General features: G+C 34.6%; 1 protein-coding gene across 1 annotated transcript; it reads left to right on the forward strand.

Moving 5' to 3' along the window:
* The first annotated feature begins 5,884 nt into the window (after positions 1 to 5,884).
* LOC129277970 (uncharacterized) lies at positions 5,885 to 13,300 on the forward strand. The gene is made up of 2 exons (XM_054914161.2): positions 5,885 to 6,155; positions 7,852 to 13,300. The coding sequence occupies exons 1-2, from the start codon at positions 5,954 to 5,956 to the stop codon at positions 8,049 to 8,051; spliced, it is 402 nt and encodes a 133-aa protein (XP_054770136.2). The 5' UTR covers positions 5,885 to 5,953; the 3' UTR covers positions 8,052 to 13,300.
* The last annotated feature ends 972 nt before the right edge of the window (positions 13,301 to 14,272 follow it).

Raw genomic sequence — 14,272 nt, forward strand, 5'->3', positions numbered from 1 at the left:
AAGAACAATCAAACAAGAATAATGCTGAAAACTTCATCAAAATCAGATGTAAAATAAGAAAGTTATGACATTTTAAAGTTTTGCTTATTTTTCACAACAGGTATATTCACAACTCAGTGATATGCAAATGAGAAAGTTGATGATGTCCATCACTCACTATTTCTTTTTTTTTTTTATTATTTGAATTATACAATATTTCAATTTTTATTTGACTATTTAGGACCAACTTGATGGAACCATAAAATATTGAAATAATGGTAATTCCATAAAACTTTATTTCACATGGCAATGGGGAGAAAATTATAATATTTCATATTTCATATAATAAAATACAAAAGAAATAGTGAGTGGATGATGTCATCAGTACCTCATTTGCATACCGACCAGGATGTGCATATATATAACTATTTTGTGAGATTAAGCGAAACTTGAAAATGTTGTAATTTTCTTATTTTACATCCGATTTTGATGAAATTTTCAGCGTTATGTTTGTTCGATTTTTCTCTTTTTATTCAAAGCAAGTTTTTATTGGGGTGAATTTGTCTTTTAAATTGTCAGAAGTAAGCTGGAGTAATTCAAAAACATATTTGTGGTGTAAGATGAATTAAAAAATTATGAAGTAAGCCAAGGGTTTGTGAAATACAATGTGGCATGAAATTGACCCCAATGAAGGCAAAAGCGAAATTAAGCGAAACTTGAAAATGTTATAATCTTCTTATTTTACATCCGATTTTGATGAAATTTTCAGCGTTTTGTTTGTTAGATTTTTCTCTTTTTATTCAAAGCAAGTTTTTATTGGAGTGGATTTGTCCTTTAAATTGTCAGAAGTAAGCTGGAGTAATTCAAAAACATATTTGTGGTGTAAGATGAATACAAAAATTATGAAGTAAGCCAAGGGTTTGTGAAATACAATGTGGCATGAAATTGACCCCAATGAAGGCAAAAGGAAAACATGTTGGAGAACTTGATCTTAACATGTTTTTGTCAATGTATGTAGCCTTCTCAATAATTAGTGTCATTCAAATCTTCAGGACCTAGGCCTATTCATTTTTCACTTGTGTAGCTACATGTAGGACTTAGCTCGAAGGTCTGTGCTTGAAAAGGAAAACCTTCAACTCAAGGAAAGTGTTTTTTGTTAATTTGTCAATCATGGTATGAGTTCGTCCCCTTGGTAATTGTAATTGGCTATTGGTTGTTGAGGAAATGCTTCAAATGCCAATTATTTCCTGGTCTCAGGTTGGATAGTCTTAACTCTCCAGACATTACATGTATGCTTCACCTGATACATGTACTTCCATCGTTTTCTAGTGCGTAATGGACCTACATGAACTTTTCGGGACCATCATCATTTTATGTTTAGTGTTATAATCGTGTAAAAATTGACCTAACACCAACACCAAAAGGTCAACACTGAACTTGAAATCACCCAATGTAGGTAATTGGCAGAATTAATTCCTGGAATGCACTGAGTTCCTCTTCTATCTGCCATTTGTGGGTTGTGGGGGGGGGGGGGGAGAAAGATTCTATGGTGAAGAGCATTCATTTGTCAAGGTCACTATACCAAGTTTCGTGATCAACACACTTAGCTCTCGTAGAATCTATGTATATTGCAGATTTACTTTGTGGGGGGTAATGCTGTCATTGAAGCGCATCACATAATTAATTCGCCAAGACCAATTACATTGTATCCATTATTGTTAATTCAGTACAAATTACTTTGTATTTCAGTCCATATAAATATTTGTTTATGAACTACTGTATTTGTGAGGAGATGTCTGTAAATCAAGTTGAAAAGCTATAGGCCTACATGTACATGTATATTGCTCTGTAAAAGTGTAATATTTTCAAACCTAGAATAAAAACCCAGGGGGGGGGGGCAGTCAAATGTATTGCTGTTCACACGCATGGCCAAATTATTTCCAAACATCCCCTAAACGAGTTTTTCTCTGTGTGCAAAATAACCCCCTAAACAAGTTTTTTGCGGGCTTTATTAGTAAACATTTTGGCCCCTAAACAAGTTGTCGCCAGAATATGACCCGGGAAAAAAGCTTGGGGAAAAAAAACATACCCTAAACACGTTTGGCTAGTCTTAAAAAAAAGCTTTGGAAAAAAATACCCTAAATGCGTTTGACCCTACGATTGACCATTGACCAGTCTTTCAAAACTACCCCTTTTTTTTGAAAATCTGTGTTTTTGATACTCTTAACGAGTGCATGCGTGGCCCGCGTCCAAAACTGAAAAAACACCCCTTTAAACGCGTTTTTTTTTGGTCATGTGTGTGTACAGCAATATATTTGACTGCCCCCCCCCCCCCCCCCCCCGGAATAAAAAGTATGTATGTATATGTACACTCTAAAAAATGGAAAGGTGGAAAGTGGTAAATCACCCTTTGAAAGAGCCGAGGAGTGACCGCATTTATAATAAGGATGGAAAATGCTGCCATGCCTTGGCCCTTGGCCTAGATACAAGTGAAGATGTCAGACATGTGTATAAAGAAGACATTATAAACATGTAACTTTTACTGTATCCTTTACATTTTAGGCAAATTAGCGATTTATGAGTGCTAATTGGTATCCAAAGCAGACTCGGCTCTACATGATTTTGTAGCAAAAGCTTAATATAATTCAAATGTTTGACCAAAGGCAGATGAATATGGCTTCAGGCTTAATAACCACCTCCTTATTCTTAGGACAACCTGCTCATAAAGAACATGTTTCTTGTCTGAACTTTAAGATTATTGGATTACAATGTATTACTAAAGAACCTGTCTATAAAAAACATGTGATCATAAAGACCACCTGATTATAAAGGACTGTTTTTCTTGTCTCCATTGAGTGGTCTTTATAGACAGCTAGGCTCCATTGTAAATTTGTAATGAATTTGCAAAGCATGGTAGAAGGCACAGGATTTCATGTTATAATGTTTTTTTTATCGAGTACATGGTATTACTATTTGTCTGAAATTGAACACATTGCAACATGCTAATCATTGGCTACCCATGGGCTATATGCTCCATATGTCTCTGAGCCTTTTCACACATGTGAATCTTGAATCATCATTGAAATAATGATTGCGATTGTAATCTTGACTGTGATTAGCATTCATGATTTTAATCATGTTATAGTTTGGTTTCACACATTCTAAATATTTGTTATTAGCCTTATTTTTCCACTGGATTTATCATTAAAATTACAATTTTTTTCCGTGTGAAAGGGCAGTCTGTCATGTACATGTAGAAGTATGGTTACATTGTAGGTTGTACTAATTGGGCAACCTAATATCTGGAATGGGTGTGAAGTGCCACAAAGGTCACTGCTGGAACGTTGTTTGAAGTATGAATTATTGAATAAATAGTTCTTGAATTGGGGGATTTGTCGTGGAGGTTTATTTGATCTCTACTGGCATTCTACTGGCATTATAATGATGGAGTAGAAAATAACATTGATCTTTAAAGGGGAATCCAGCCTTGGCCATAAAATGTTGTGTTGGGAAGGAGAAAAATACATTAAACAGAATAGTGAAAGTTTGAAAGAAATCGGTCAAGCAATAAGAAAGTTATAGCTGCTTTAAAATTGAGATCACTAATACTATGTAGATTTCAAATTGGCAACTGGGTAAGTAAATTATGACAAGGGGCAAGGACAACTTTCCCATAGGCCATGTACTTTATTATCAGGGATTTGTGGTTTTTTCCCAAGTACCCATTCCCCTGGGGCTGTAATCGAAATATAACCCGGGTAGTATATTGTTTTATGTCCTCATGAAAGAAAAATATAATTTGAAATAAAACTTTTGGGGAAAATGACATTTTAGCCATAATATGTATTGGGGTACATGGAAGAGTAGTCCTTGCCTTACATCACTATGACATCCCATATGCGGCCAACTTGAAGTCTCCAATTACCAACATTTACAACTTTTAAAAATTCATAACTTTCTTGTTGTTTGTCCAATATTGTTCAAACTTTTACCTATCAACTTGTCTGATTTTTCTTTTCCTTATAAAAAAAGTTTTTATTTGGGTTGGATTCCCCTTTAACGATGGTGAATGCTCTGCAAGCAGATGTACTGTTTAGGCTATAATACAGTATGTTCATGTACAGTACATGTATATGTACATGTATGTCCCTACTGTACATCCAGTCTAAGTAACAAGTAAACAGAGAAAATATTTGGTCATCTCAATTCTGAATGCTTTCATTTTCAATTGCAATTGGTAAACTTAGCATTTATTGATTGGTGTGGCTATCCTTATCATTCATCATATTTCTGTTATACACTAAATTGTGCCTTTTCACAATGATGGATACAAATTTATATTTTAATGATAAGTATTCAACATTCATTTTGTCATTGAAAAGAAATGAAAAGTATTAAGGTACTCTGGTAAGACAACATAACTAAAACATATTACAAAGGTTGTGGAATAAACAGGAATCTTTTAAATTAGACATAAAATATTGTCCAAAAGGATTCAGCTCTATTCTGAGTTATAAAACTAGTTTGTGCTAGATTATTTTCCTTTTTGTTTATATCCCTTCATCATTTTCTTCTCTCACTCTTTTCACCATCCTCCCCATTCCTTGTCTTTTTCTCCTTCTGTTTAACTTTTATTTTCTCAATCTTCTTTGTCTCTTCTTCATCTTCTATTCCTCTTTTCTTTCCCTTTCTCATTTTCTTGTCTTTGCATGTTTACATGTATTTCTCCTTTCTCTATTTGTTAGCCTTTCTTTGTCACTTTCTATCAGTATAAACCTTGTTTGTTGTCATTGTTGCTTCTTATTTTCAAGAACACAGTTAAGATGTGTTCAGACATTAATCAATATTGAGCCCTGCAAGTTACTAAAGGTCTAATCAATACATAAAGTATTGTTTTGTCCTGTGAAGGCCACAATTCTTTGTACACCAGCTGGTTGTAATATTCACACAATGTCCAGTGCAGTCATATCGGGTTATCTGTTAATCATATAAGGCATTAAATATGACATGGTATACACAATATTGAAATCTGTATAATCATAGTTGTCCCAAGCATGCCAGTGTACATGTACATGTAGTCAATGTAATGTACACTTGATATAACTTCAACTAAGGACTGTATACAAAATGCCGGAGGAGCATGGACCTACTACAACAATCATAGTAGGTCCATGCTCAAATGAAAGATTCTGAAAGAGATGCTGAAATTTAGCAAAATGATCCAGGATATATAGGCCTACATGTATCTCATTATGTAGAATGATATCATCTTTGTCTTCTGTATTCAAAACCATGCATTCCCTAAGTAAGCATACTTACATGTAAGAAGAGGTATCATTGGCCTGGTGACTACGGGGTTCTATTTCATAATGAATTGCAACTATTAAACTGACATTACTTGTAATTTCAATGAAAAACTTGATTTTGATTGGCTGTTGAGCCCTGTTACCACAGTAATTGCCACATTGACAAAGTTACAACTTGTAAAGTTCTAATGAAACAGGCCCCCAGGTCACACCTTTATGATACCAGTCAATTAAGAGATCATTGAAGATATAATGACCTTGGTTACCTACCTTGGTAGGCCATGATTGTTGTGGCTCTGGATTGAATACATGTTCCATCGATGTAAGGTCATTTCCACTGTACATAACGAATTGTGTGACCATTCATAGCCGTTTTCATAACTCTTTGCCATGAATTTAGTCTGAGCCAGGTTTCTCTGTGTTTGGTGCGTTCACCTGACTTTGAGAGACTAGTCTCTTTTTACTAGTCGCTCGGTTCCTGATTTACACACCATATGGGACACAGGGCCTTACCCCGTTCCATATTTGCAATACCCTTTTATTTCTTAGAGTGGAGATGTGTCACCTGTCAATCCATCACCTCCACACTGTTATGATCTGTTTTTTCTCTTTGCCTCCAGGGACTGAACGTTTCCTTTTCTACCAAAGATGAGGACATATTTGAGTACATGTCTGAAGACTCCAGCATCAGATACTATGACGAGACACACCAAGGTGTGGAGGAGGAAGATGGGGGTAAAGGCAAGAGGTCACCCCGGAAGGCCAAGGTGGAGAACGGTATGAAGAATGGCACTCTGAACAACAGCCACGCTGGCAGTGATGATGAGGAGGAAACGTCACTGAAGGGCAATGCACCTATCAGATCATCAGGTCAGCATAATTTGTATAAATTCCTGAGGGGGGGGGGGGCACTTCCATTGACAAGTGGATACCAGGCGTGACCAAAGAAACGCGTAAAAAGGATCTCTTTTTCAAGATTGGGCATGTTACCTACGTAACGTAATAAGGATGTCAACGTGTTTACAGTCAAATTTGCAAGGGTATAAAAAAGACTAAAATGCTTTATAAAGGATCACCAACATTACATGATTAGAGTCCGATTTGAGCGGGGTTTGGGCGGTGGGGCAATACTAAACCTAATGTAAATAAAGGAAAAGCCGATGTCCGTGATCACGTCTGTGACATAACAATTAAAATATCGCTGTACTTGTTTAGGGGGTTGATTCAGGGAATATTAAGTCAAGTGTACTATTTTGTTTCCAATACTTGTTAAGGGTAGGGCTTCACACGCCAATACTTGTTAAGGGGTGCATTTTCAAAATATGGAAAATAGTTGTTAGGGTGCTTTTTCGAATTCCCATGGTTGCGCCTGGTATCCACTCGTCAATGAAAGTCCCCCCCCCCCCCTCTGATTAATTCTTTGAGAAGTCATGCTAGATGTTAACGTTTAATTTTCAAAGTTGATTGATTGTGATGTACATGTATATTAACTACTAATTGTTAAATGGTAATTTTTTTTCATAATGTCTTTATTGGTAAAGTATTGAGTATAGCTGGTTGAATTTATGATACATATGAAAACGGCAGTGCATCATAAAAGTAAAACTTAAAAATGATTACTTTTTATTCTCTGATGACTTAAAAAGGAAACTTTACAGACATTTTCTACTATTAAAAGTCATTTAATTTGAATGCGGCCTTCATGTTCAATTGACATAAAAATATTTGACAATCATGACAATGGCAAGCCCGCAAGAGTTACATGTTAAATTGTAAGGACTTTAAGCATTAGACATGGTTAAAGTTCCGCATCATGAAAACAATTTGTTCCCTCTATTCTAAAAATACTGAATGACATCATTAAAATGTAAGAATAACATGCAATCCTTTTATCAAATTCAGCTGTAAAACCACAGAAATTTACCGACAATAGAAACAAAAATATGTATTGTGGATGTGCTTGAGAGAATACTTAAATTCTTTAAAATGGTTGACAAAAAGTTTTTTGGAAATAAATTTTGATAAAATGTGCTCTATGTTGACTTCCGGACGTGGAAGCTGATTTTTAATTACATTACTTTATCCTTATCTGAAGTATAACAATAAAAAGACAATTCATAATTTGCATTTATGTGCATGTACTCATGTATTGGTCACAAGCATTTATTTACTAGATAAATATTTACAAGATTTTCTAATGTTTTAAGGAAATTTTGTTCTTTTGTTACTGTGTAATACGAACATATTTTTGGCACTATTAGGCTCAAATCTCAGAATTGAGAGCAAATTGAAAACAATTTAGGCTTCATTGAAATTTTGTCTGTTCCTATATGTCCATTGAATGTAACACTGTTTTATTTTATTTTGCTGTAGAGTAAAATTTTGAAAAGCTAGTTCTTATAATTTTTGAATAATTTTTCATAGCATACATACGTGGTAAACTTCTATTTGTTGCAGTCATTCATATTTTTGTAGGAAAGGAAAAAAATTCTCAGAATTTTGTCTATATTATTTTTTTAATTATAGATTTCGATTTGCTCCAATCGTCTTTTTTTTTATAAATCAGGTGGTTTCCAAAACCTTGCTGCTGCCAACTTATCAGCCATGGACATGTTATTAGGGCGTGGTCCCCGCCCAGCTGAACCCAAGGAAGAGCCCAAGCCTGTCCCGCCCCCTGAACCAGAGTCAGAGGACACGTCTCTCACCCCCATGGATGGTGATCTCTTCTCATCGGCTGGCCAAGGCACTGCAGCATTGCTCTTTTGATGGAGGGATATTGTAGACAGGATAGGTTACCAGTCTCTTGCAGGGTAATGTGTAGAATGTGGGTTTCTTAATTAAGTTCCAAGGAAGTGCTTTCTTTTTGTTCATATTGAATTGGGCAAGGCAAGTATCTTTTACCTGAGGTGCCTTATGAGATTTGGTACCAGTCTTTTAGTTAAATCATGGATCCAACGGCATATAATGTTTGAGAATCATAACTCGATGGGCTACTCCCCAAAGCTTGAGATCAATGTTTATCACTCATTCATGTCAGGCTTGAAGACATATAACAAAACACTTTCATTTTTGGGGTGAAATTGAGTCAATTTCCCGACCATCTGAAATAATCAGGGCCAATTGGGATGTCTATACAACGTAAGGGAAATAAGTATAGACTGAAAAGAATATGGATCATAATAGGTAGAAAGTGAAATAAATCGTGAATTCACTGTATATTTGACCTTTAATCAAAGTCTTAAGCTTTCAAGTTTGTGATATGTCAAAGCTTTACAACATTTTTGTCGAAAATACCTTGTTGAGTGTAAGTGAAGCTCCTCTCTGAAAAAAAGTTAATGAAAATTTAGAATGCATAGAATATCAACTGTCCCCATTAGAAAATAAAAAACAACCACATGAAGCAAAAAAACCTTGGAGAATTAATGTTTTCCATAACATGAAATTACATTCAATTACTTCATTCTAGACTATAGTTGAAAACAATAGACCATAAGGTGATAATCAGTGCATGAATAGTCAACTAGGTTCAGCATCATTATCAAACATCACATGCAGATACTCTGAAGGAAGTAAGTTTTTGCTCTCCGTTGAAATTTCTGGAAGGTTATATTTCACTCTGTCATTGACGTTACTATTCATCTGCCTGTTAATAGCCCCTCCATTGCATTTTCTTACCCTTCTTAATTGTTATATATACACCTACTTAATGTCCTTCTGTCACAAACAGGCAATTAATTTGCTCACATATTTCCTTGTTATTGCTTTTCTTCTACGCACGAAACAATATGTTTTTTCAACTTGGTTGAATTGGTTCAGTAGATTCCAGATATTTGAAGAAAAATTCATCTACCTTCTCTGTTTCCTCTATAAAAGCAGCACATTTTGAAAAAAACATCATGTGATATTTAATTACCTCTCCACATCATTTGAGTCGCTAATGTGTCCACAAGGCAAAAATATCAACACAATAACACCCCAAGATATGAAATAAGAGAAGAATGTAATCTCCCCATGAGATTTTTATTTATTTCAACCATTTCACAAACATTGAAATAAGCAGAGAAAATGTCCAATAGATTGCATTGTGTTTGTCTTTCTCAAAGAAATGGAATCAACAAAAGGCACCCCCTTGAAGCTAAAGAAATTTGACATTATCAAGTTTTAAATCTTTTGGTGCAAGAAAACGCACAAATTCCTCTCCATTTGAGCGTGCTCATAGTCTCACCATTTTATTGATGTAGCGTACATGAGACTTCAGTTCTTGGTGCCAGGTCCGAGAGCAGCGTTCGTTTGATCAATGTTGCAACTGAAGAAAATACACTTTCCTTTGTTATTTTCATCAAGGTCTTTGTATGGAATACAATAAAGCATTTGAAGTGGTGTTTGTGAACATCCTGAGGAACAGTGAAAAAGTTTTCGCAGTTTCACTGAGAGACATGTTTGATTAATATTCCTCTTTAATAAGTTTTTTTTATGTCTCACTCTCGTCACTGCTGCTCCCTCTGGTTATTCCCACAAGGTGCTTTTGTTTAAAGGACAAGTCCACCCCAACAAAAAGCTTATTTAAATAGAAAGAGAAAATTCAAACAAGCATAACAAAGTATCTGAAAATGTCATCATAATCGGATGTAAAATAAGAAAGTTATAATATTTTAAAGTTTGATTTACACAAAAACAGTTACATGCACATCCTGTTCGGTATGCAAATGAGGGGACCGATGACTTCACCCACTCACTATTTCTTTTGTATTTTATTATATGAAATATTTTTATTTCTCGAGATTGTCATGTGAAACAAAGTTTCATTCTTCCCTGAACACATGGAATTCCATTATTTTAACATTTTGTGGTTCAGGCAAGGAGGTCCTAATAGTAATTGTCAAATTCGTAAAATTGAAATATTGTGTAATTCAAACAATAAAAAACAAAAGAAATAGTGAGTGAGTGAGTGACATCATAGACTCTCTCATTTGCATATCACTGAGTTGAGCATAGAAATGTTTTGTGAAAAATAAGTGAAACTTTAAAATGTCATAATTTTCTTATTTTACATCCGATTTTAATGAAGTTTTCAGCGTTGTTCATGTTTGATTTTTCTTTATTTATTTAAATCACCTGTATTCTGGGGTGAACTTGACCTTTAACATAGTGTTTTAAATTGAATGTATCAATTTTGATAAATGGTTCTCCTCTATAATAGAAACCAATGTCCTCTAAGTTTCTATGAAATAAAAACTAAACTTAATGTAAGGAGATTTTGGAAGAGACATTTCAAACAATACCACCCCCTCCTCTAAATCATATCAGGAGACAATTGTCAATATATATAAGTACACCTGTGGACCATTCCATGAAACAAATGGTCATTGATTTTCACTGACTATTTGTTATAAGCTACTGAAATTCTTGTATCTGATTGGCTGAGAACAAATTAGTTTGGTTTTAATCACTGACAAAGCTCTTCGTGAAATACTACCACGCATTGAAATTCTTCAGCATGGAGTGGTTTCGGCTGTCTGTCATATGAGACATGAGCAAACAAATTTGATCAGTAGTGCATGCATAAATACCCACTGGTGCTTTATCATAGTTCAAGAGTGATTAATTACACTTGAATGTTTTAGAGTAGTTTTTGAAAAGCCCACCTGCATTAGTAATCTCAGCTACCTTGTTGAATAGGTGTACACTCTATAAAAAAAGGTACATGCTTGCATTTTGAGAAGAAATCACAGGTTGTAAAATCCCCAAAACTTGTTTTTCTTTTGCCCTTCAATGACTCTTGATATTGCCCTAAGTACAAACCCCCCCCCCAGAAAAATAGTGAATAGTCAATTGATGAAATAATAAAACTGACATTATATTAAATTATTATATATAGGGTATACTATTTGAAGGCTTTAAAAAATCTTTATTCATAATATTGGAAAGTGTGTCTTGGTTCTCATTTAGCAATAAGGAAGTAATACTCAATTTTGCCCCAATACAACATAGATTCACCAATACCTTGTAATGTAAATTTAATGAGGAGTGCACACTATGGATTACGTTGTACTCCTATACTTAACCCATTAGTTTTCCTAGTCAAAGAGTGTGTTCATATTTGCTTCTTCAGATTTTTGAAAAGCGTTTCTCATCGTTTGAAACATGTTTACATGTATGTCTTCTTTACATATGGATGCTTATTGTAAATCCACAAAAAGTTGGTATTGGGGAAAGGATAAATTTTATGCAATATTTTTATCGCTTGCATTCAGGTAATGATACATTTATTGGTCTGCAAAGGAATTTTGATTTGTTAGCATTACATTTAATAAGGTATAAATGCATGAAAATGCATTTATAAGAAGACGTTGCATTTACACTTTTATAGTGAATAACATTGATGAGTGAATATAACATGATAGTAAAAAACAGCTAGGCTCTCCAAACTCCTTGCTTTCTTAACTGATATTTTTCAGTTCTTCGAAGTTTAGTATGAATAGTACTCACATGAAATGTACTTTCAATGTGATTTTCATACAGTATGTGTTTTTAAGCTGCACTGATTCTACGTTAAGAAATTATGTATAGACACACCCTCAGTTGATCATGATAATGCCATAGATTGTACCATGAACCTACTCATCAAACATGGAGTTTGATCACTAATGAATGTTCATATCTTGATGTGTGTTGAAAGCCGGCGGTATGCAATGGAATATACCGGTAGGAGTTTTCTTTTTGAGGAATACAGGGGATCAATGCAGTGTTATATCTAGTGGCAGAGATGCTTGCAAATGATAATACATTATCACAGACTTCCTGTAACTAAGTGACTACTGAAATACATTGGAGAAGGGCACTAAATGCCCATGCAAGAAATTCCCGAGATGGTATGATTATGTAATGAAATCATTAAGAAAATAACCAGTTTTATACTTTCATTTTGAGAAAACAGATCAACATAATTGAGGCACCCCAAAGTGATAGAATGGTTAATTGGCTGATTGACATGCTGTAACACTGTAATTAGTATTCAAACCATGTCTACCTTATGTAAATAATACCATAATTACCTCCCTATGTAAACAAAAAGGTACTTCATATGCATTCCATAATGTCTGTCAACCAAAACAGCCGATGATTATGTCATCTCAGGGGTGTACCCCTCTATGAATGGAGTGGTTTTTATTACTTTATTTTTATTTACTTTTTATTGACAAACATCAAAGTAAAAAAAAAAATAATGAACCTTTTATATCTGCTACCATTCTCTTCCTCCTGCTTTCTATGGAATGGATACAGTGACAACTTGTAGTGAGTTATGCTTTTGTGTGGAAACTCATGATAAAGGTGGAGTTTGAAATGATCTGCCAGGTCTAAGACTAAGCAAATAATCATGCAGGTACATGTAATTGTTATTTCTGCTGGAAAGTCATGAAAAATCATTCTTTTAATACTTAAATGCATCTTATTCATATAAAGGAAACTGGATGTTATTTTAGAAGTTTTTTTTTCTCAGGTCGGCCATATATCATACATGTATACCTGACATTTGATTAATTAATGGGTTTTGAAGTTCATATTTTTCTGCTCTGAAAGTGAGTGAAAGTAATTTGAGCAATTTTGAAAATGTGTAATGGTAGGCCTTTGTTAAAAAGATATGGGTAATGGAATCAGATTCACTTGATTATAGAATACTACATTGTTATCAGATTCAAAACCCTGTATAATTCTTTTCATAGGCCTATAGTTTCCATTGTTTGAAAGATCTCCAAAGATCCCCAAAGATTACAGTCTACTCAACATATACAAATGGCAACTTATGTAACAACTAAGCTTCGAGTCAAGATGATGTTGCAGAGATCGCTTTTAAAACAGGACCTTGATGATGATTGAAAGTTTAAAATGCATGCCTAAAATGAGAACAGATGGATTCTAAGATGATAGACAGGAAAACAGATTGGATAGCATATTATAACACTGTATAAAGATATTATTGAATCGATGAATTCTTATCTTTAAAGCTATTACAAATTCTGCTTATTTATAGGAGGTTATATGTTTAATCTCAACCACTCCTCCCCTTTTTGTCACCTAATCCTCTACAAGACATGAATCATTATGTGAGGGAATTATATAAATACATGTATCTATCAGTGGTGAAAAGCGACATGTACACTCTTTTGTATGTTGGAAAGGTACATGTGTATAATGATAATAGCATGTATTGTAGTAGCATGTAGTGTCTATACAATTATATGTACACCTGGGGGTGTAGGTAGAGATCTTGCAAAAGGGGGGTGTCTGTATTAGCTGTGCCACAGTTTCACATCTACAAGTGACCAAGTAAGACAAATTAGACAATAAAGCAAAAAACATGGAATATATTTAGATGAAGTGGTAAAAAAAGGCAGCAATGTGATCTTTATTCTGCACAAGGAATTCCATATTATGGTTTATAAAGTACATTTATAAAATAAAAATATACACAGTCACTCTACTGATGTGGATAGCTTTCTGGTAGTTGTTCAGTGGGGCCGTTAGAGGGTTGGACATATGCCCTGTCTGCCCCAGTCCTGTTGTTGCTGTACTATAGTGAACACTGTCTCACTTGACATAATGTCTGTCTATACCAGTGAAAGAATATTCTTATTGGGGGACGGAGGTTGCGTCCCCCTTGTCCCCCTGGCTATGCCTATACCTATTTCTAATTATCAAAACCAGTGATATGATAATAGACTGGGTCGTCTCTTATTTGCATTGTTTGAAGTCTCTATTTGAACAGCTCGCACGCTCTGCCCATCGCTGGCCGACATTGACCTGAATCTTTTTCTTCATTATAATTATCATTCACTGCCTGATCAAAATCTCTCTCCGGCTTTAATAATTAATGTCATCACTATTGTTTTCTTTTCAGCTTCGACTACTGCAATAATCATAATGTTTCAGCAGAGAGCAAAATGATGACAAAGAAGCTTATGTTACCAGACTCTGTTTTTGTTTAT

This window comes from Lytechinus pictus, chromosome 15 (assembly GCF_037042905.1).
Source record: "Lytechinus pictus isolate F3 Inbred chromosome 15, Lp3.0, whole genome shotgun sequence".
Lineage (NCBI taxonomy): Eukaryota > Metazoa > Echinodermata > Echinoidea > Temnopleuroida > Toxopneustidae > Lytechinus > Lytechinus pictus.

Excerpts from the sequence above, each read along its gene's own strand:
- LOC129277970 (XM_054914161.2), top strand. The coding sequence starts at position 5,954 with ATGTCTGAAGACTCCAGCATCAGATACTATGACGAGACACACCAAGGT. Across the intron at positions 6,156-7,851 it reads TGCACCTATCAGATCATCAG|GTGGTTTCCAAAACCTTGCT; the intron begins GTCAGCATAATT and ends TTTATAAATCAG.